The 6,853-nt window shown below is 46.3% G+C and overlaps 1 protein-coding gene across 1 annotated transcript; it reads left to right on the top strand.

Moving 5' to 3' along the window:
• Positions 1–486: 486 nt before the first annotated feature.
• Positions 487–1,633, top strand: H257_16406 (hypothetical protein; the record flags this gene model as incomplete). Its single annotated transcript, XM_009844819.1, has 4 exons — positions 487–906; positions 956–1,138; positions 1,277–1,419; positions 1,486–1,633. The coding sequence occupies 4 exons, from the start codon at positions 487–489 to the stop codon at positions 1,631–1,633; spliced, it is 894 nt and encodes a 297-aa protein (XP_009843121.1).
• Positions 1,634–6,853: the final 5,220 nt, after the last annotated feature.

Here is a 6,853-nt window from a genome sequence, read left to right as displayed (position 1 = left end):
GACTTACAGTTTTCTTCGGTGGGCGTTGCATTCCCTCTTTCCCAGTACTATTTTACATAAATATACTATGTCTTGTATCATTTACATACAGTGTGTAGCCGCAGGCTGATTCTACTGGACGTCTTTGAAGGGACGTATGCCGATCAAGGCGACGACAAACCCTACGTTGGACTAGTGTTGTCCTCGCGGCAGAACATGTGGAATATTTCATGGACCCGCGAATGTCAAGGGTCGTCGTTGGCTATATCAACTGACGGAACGTACAAACTGCATTTTGGTAATACACAGCACGTTAGTAATTGCTAGCCACATTCAAGATTCTACTATTCCTATCCTTTAGGTGGGTGGACTTTAATTGACTTGGTCGCTGTGTACACTAAGTACTCCAGAGGCTGCGTACGCCACAAATTTCTGCCATGGACGTACCTGTTCGTCCGAGCGGAGTGCAAGGAGGCGTACTATAAACTCTTCGATGTTACATCAAGTATGTACACCACCTTTTTCAACACAGACCTCGTCCCTGCAATTGCGTCAATTGACCACACCGGGTACATCATGGCTGCGTTGACCTCGAAGTGGCCAGCTATCCGCATCATATCGTGCTATATCCATTTGAAGCGCAACGTGCGGCGCCACAAGCACTTGTTGATCAACAATGACAACTACGACAAAGTCAAGGGAGATATGCATATGTGGCTCGCACGGACGTGGCACCAATTCCAAATCATTTCAACCACTTACATGTGGACGTGGAGCACGAAACTCGGCGAAGTGACGTTTTCGCAATGGTTTAACGAGACCTATCTCACTCCACCCTGGGATCTGTGGTTTTCTACAGCGTCTGGATGTACAGGTGTCGTCGCCCATCAACAGCACATTGAAAGACACCACAAGGGAATCAAGACAGTAAGTTGTTTCTTGATATATACATTCGAAATTGGTTTGTGCACATGAGCTGCGGGCCTTGACCAGTGTGGTACTCCAACACACCATTCCCAGGGTGCTGGTGTCCGATCAAATCGCGACGGACACGAGTCCAGGGCTTTGGGCAGCCTGCCCCATTTCAACAGAAGTCCTCGAGAAGGCGTTGACGTTGCAATCCTCAATCAATCACCTCATCGACTCGACAAACACACACGTACTATACATACTGTTCAACAGCACATCACACTTCGGTCGCAAAGTAAGTCGTAGTCGCGCAGAAAGGACTCGTACAATTCGTAGAATGGAATCGTCTTATGTTTGTGTTAGGTTTATCAACTCTATTGATGGTGAGAATCTGGTCAGATCAACCGAAAAGTCCATCAAAGATGTCCTCCTAAGTCTTCATGCGGTTACTGTTAACACCGACGTCCATATTCGCGACGACATGCTCGCGCTGACACCATTCAAATTCGACGAGCTAGTCTATTGCGCCAAGTGAGATATAATAAATGTGTCAATAGCGCGGCGCTACGCGCCTGAAATATTCTTGCGATTGTGCAGGATACTACTCAAGTGGCTGGCTTTGCTCGCACACAGTGGCGTGCTTGGCAATCATCGATGGTTTCAACATCGATGCAAGACTGCGGACATTGCCGCAGCGAAAACAGAACGGAAGGCCGCGACATCCACAAGGTGGTCTGTCAGTTGAGACTCGAGATGAATTTTTCTCGCAAGAAAACCTACTGAAGCGTATATCGAAGTTGCCGTAAGCATTGTTGGCTACAAGTGCTGCAATGACTTCAAAGTGTCTGAAGATCAAGATAACAGCTCAAGAGTGTGGAGCCTCCACACTGCCATCGGCGTTGTGGTGCCGTACCTTCCACAGAAGAAGCGTTGGGCAGCACAATTCGAAATCAATGGTGAACGCAAAAACGCTCGCTTCGACGGCGTCAAAGTTTCGAGTGCGATTCATGCTGCATTCATCGGAGGCGTTGACGTGACAGACGGGGTTACTTTAGATATGTCGTTGCTTGACCACATTCATTACAATTCATATAAACATATATGCATTTCTTGTCAGAACATCACTCAGCGGTGGGAAAACCCTGAAACCAGTATTGGCAGAGATTGAGGTGGTGATGGCTGTTCGGATAATTGACGCCTATCATGTAGCGCGTCCGAGAGATAACAAGGCGACGAATGCATGTACAGTACTGGCCCCACCTCTGAGTACATCACTCAGCGGTGGGGCCAGTTGAAGAATGAGTGAATTTGGACCAGTATTGGCCGAGATAGAGGTGGTCATGGCTGTTGGGATAATTGACGCCTATCATGTAGCGCGTCCGAGACATAACAAGGCGACGAATGCATGTACGGTACTGGCCCCACCTCTGAGTACATCACTCAGCGGTGGGGCCAGGCAAAGAATGAGTGAATTTAGACCAGTATTGGCCGAGATTGAGGTGGTCATGGCTGTTCGGATAATTGACGCCTGTCATGTAGCGCATCCGAGAGATGACGAGGCCACGAATGCATGTACGGTACTGGTCCCACCTCTGAGTACGTCGAAGAATGAGTGAATTTGGACCAGTATTGGCCGAGATAGAGGTGGTCATGGCTGTTGGGATAATTGACGCCTATCATGTAGCGCGTCCGAGACATAACAAGGCGACGAATGCATGTACGGTACTGGCCCCACCTCTGAGTACATCACTCAGCGGTGGGGCCAGGCAAAGAATGAGTGAATTTGGACCAGTATTGGCCGAGATTGAGGTGGTCATGGCTGTTCGGATAATTGACGCCTGTCATGTAGCGCATCCGAGAGATGACGAGGCCACGAATGCATGTACGGTACTGGTCCCACCTCTGAGTACGTCGAAGAATGAGTGAATTTGGACCAGTATTGGCCGAGATAGAGGTGGTCATGTCTGTTCGGATAATTAATGCATGTCATGTAGCGCGTCCGAGAGATGACGAGGCCACGAATGCATGTACGGTACTGGTCCCACCTCTGAGTACATCACTCAGCGGTGGGGCCAGGCGAAGAATGAATGAATTTAGACCAGTATTGCCCGAGATAGGATGATTAGATGGCGGCGATGATCGCCGACAGACGCAAGATTGTATTAGCTGTCAAAATTGTTAAGTAAAATAGCTTATGCATGTCAAAATATTTACACGCGCAAGTCCCCCGATTCCGTAAAGTTGTTATTGAGAAAACACGCGTGATTCCTCCACTTTTCATAACACGAGTAAAACCTCCAAAAGCACGTGTGAAAACACTTTTCCCGTAGCATCCCCCCAGCCCGATTGCTTAGCACACTGTGTGTCTTGCAACGCATACTGTGCTCACTCATATCATTCTTGGCTCATAGTGACAAGCATTTATCGTCTGAATTCCAATATCCCTCACATCACAGAGCACAAATACCAACAAGTGACATTGCGCGAGATATTGTGTAGTGTAGTTCAATTCTCTCAGGATTAGGCGATATGAGTGGATGGGGCATGCACTTGACAGTGCTAATTGTATATTCGAGTGAGCGTTAAGAACAATAGAGTGTATGCTAGCCTATTTGGCTTGGGGGATGCTACAAGTCGAATATTGTGAGGGGAAGGGGGCTTCCACATGTAGATAAGCTACAAGCACATTCGTTGTGGAGGGGACAGGAGGTCGTAGGGGGTTATAAACGATGTAGGGGTTGCAATCGATACAGCTGTAGCGATTTACGTGCACTATGAGCAAGTCGCACATAGTGGCTGAAACCTGTACTTTTAGGTGTGGATTTTACCGCCACTCTGACCCAATTGCTAGCATTTACACGAATAACTTGGTGTTGTACTTCAACACAGCTGTACGATTTACTTCTTAACTTTCGCGCAAAGTCACATTGTATACACATAACGCATACTAGTACAAAGGAATATCACATGGCTACGTCAAATTGCTAGCTCAACTGCTGGCATGGTTCAGGACTCTAGAATGCTTGTCTTGCCTTACTAGCAGAAATGGATTTGGTCATCGTTGGTGCGAGCAACAACAACGGGCTAATCCTCTAGTATACTACCGGTATATCAGCTCCACTCGTTATCACTGTGTTAGTTGTGAATAAAGTACCTGCAAAGAAAGGCTAATTAGTTAGTACATCAGTCAGGCAATACGACGCAGCACCCTGTTCAACACCCTATCATCTTTCAGAAGATGATAGGGTGTTTTGATTGGATAAATATTGATTTTTATGGCCAACCACATATTTCAATAAACAGATTTCGCAAACGTCAGTTCTATTTTATCCGCAACCTATGCTCTCAAATTCGATAAGGAAAGAACTGAACCTGTTATAAATAATTAAAGCCGCTGTAAAATTTGCCAATTTTGCAGCGGATTACCCATTTGCTGTATCCGCATAAATGGTGGGTTTTCTGGTGTAAGCGGAGGCGCTTGTGTTTTGTTTGATCATACCGGTACCATCCATGGCGACTGCCTGGGATGGCGAGGTGATTCGGATTAGAGTCTCATGAGTAACATTATGTCATTTGTGGTAGAAGGACGTCGCTCTGAACACAGTGTCCTCACATCTCTCGAAGGACCTCACTACTTTGTCCCGGCACGAGAATGACGTGAAGTCTTTCGTCGACCTCGCGGGTGAAACCCCGAAACCAGATTATCTGTACAATGATGCTGCAAGTGGGTAGGATGGTAACGCTTCATTGGTGCTGGGCGAGAATCCAACTGTAGGCGTACAATTCTCGCCTTTGTATGCGTTGGAAGTGTCATTTACTAGTACCGAGGGACTCCAGCCAGCATCATTATTGAGTGATGACGGCAAAGAATAATAACCACGTTTGATTGGATAACGTTTTCTGGATAAAACCAATTTGCAGCGGACGATTTGCGAAATTCGCACTGCACAAGGTTGCAACCTATCTGGGTTCGAAATTTTATGTTGCGGATAGAATAGAACTGGCGTTTGCGAAATCTGTCTAATGTCGTCATTCTTCAATTTGCCACCTCACACACACTGCTCACTGGGTCCACGGGTATGTCGATCCCCTTGCGCATTCAGTCATCCGTTGGTACCACAAGCAAGGTTCATTCTATATCTAGACAGTACATATATCTCGACTATAGAAGATGTATACAGAAGCAGCACGAAACACGACCCACGCACGATATACGCGGAACTTTGGCGGCTTGTGGCGTAGGCTGGGCGTGTCCGCCTACGCCACAAGCCGGCAAAGTTGCCATTGGAGTCTGGTAGCATGGAGTGCAATTAACACTACTGTTCCAGGTCACGAGGCCTAGAGCAATCGTTCGAGGTTTAGTCCCATGCAGATACGTACTCGCTGTAATACATGTACATCCTGATTCACGTCCGCTTCATCCCATCGGTGGTTGGTAATAGGGCCGACGATAAGTTTAAGGTATTTCGTTCTTTCTCTACCCTTATTCCTATGATTACCATAACCAAAAAAGTCACCCTAACCACTCTCACTACTTGATTTTTTCAACAGGCTTTTTGTCCATATGACTCCCTCGAATTTTCAGACTGATAGAGGGGCGTAATGGCCTTGGTCTTACTGTTAATAATGATAATCCAAACTCAATTAACCTAGGCCATTACGCCCCTCTATCAGTCTGAGAATTCCATCCAAATTCCTACCACGTGGACCAAGGAACATGGTACTGTACATGTGGATGAGTTGTGGGGGAATTGATATTGTACTGTAGTGACCAACATCAAACGTCGGAAGAGCCTGAACGTATCGATGGCAGTATATGCGGACGGAGTGCTCCGTGTAAAGCATCTACAGTCCACACCCAGTCCACACCCCGTCCGTATGCATAGTTCCGTCGTTTAGCTCGGGCCATCCATGCAAACATGCCTTACATTGATTGTGTCACGTCTAGTATTAATTATGTCACGTCAAGTACAAGAACTACAGTACGTATATATAACCGCATTGGAATTCCCAAAAATAGCATAAACACAAACGCAAACACAACACAAGCTGAACATATGTATACCCACAAGGCAAACACATACTTGGTGAGACTTCAGTGAAGTCTACAGTTGCGTCACATCAACGACCATTCGCAACTGCTGGGCCCATACGGGGGTTCTACCTCGGAACTTGGGCCATTCACTTCAGCTTTTGCTTAATTGACAAGCAGATTGTCACCCTTCAAAGTTAATGTTTGTGGTTTCTTTGTACAATAGGCTGACTTGGAAAATTTATATTTGGAAAAGCGAGCAAACATTGAGGGATCACTGTAACCAAGTACTAACGTTAGTATGTGTTTGTGTTGCGTGTCTCACATATATGTGGAGATGTGGAGTTTTTCGGCTGTTTCGCAGATTCCCTGCGTTCAACAAAGTGTTTTGTGCTCTACAGGAGCTGACTACGAGTGCGCGTGCCATGGGATATCTTTCGTTTGAACGAGGGCAGATGATTGAATCTATAATTCGTAAGACAATCATCATTATACGTGTTATTGACCTTGTTGCGAGTCCTAATCTTCATTCGCAAGCGCATCATCAGCGTGAAAAGGAGTCGTGTGCGGCCTTTCCCATACTGAAGAGACCGTCACCGTGCCGCCAGGAGTGAGAGGAGCTTGCCTCCCATTAACGTAGATTCGCAGGAGCTGGCCAAAACAACTTTAAGCCAGTCGTTTTTGGCACTTGTGCTCCTGATTTTTGGGTGGCACATCTTGGACATGTAAACATAAATGCAACACATACAGTGACACATCCACAACATATGCCAAACACAAACTTGTGACTTGTGCTATTTTGGGGGTCGCAGTGGTACTTGCATATTTTTATACTTGGCCAAAAAAATATCAAAGGGATTCAGTCAATTGCATTTTAGCCAATAAGTGATCGACAAAGTAGCGAAGGGTCATTCGTCATATTCAACGACACCT

Source organism: Aphanomyces astaci, assembly GCF_000520075.1.
Source record: "Aphanomyces astaci strain APO3 unplaced genomic scaffold supercont1.85, whole genome shotgun sequence".
In the NCBI taxonomy this organism is placed as follows: Eukaryota; Oomycota; class Saprolegniomycetes; order Saprolegniales; family Verrucalvaceae; genus Aphanomyces; species Aphanomyces astaci.
This window is presented reverse-complemented; position numbering and strand designations above follow the sequence as displayed.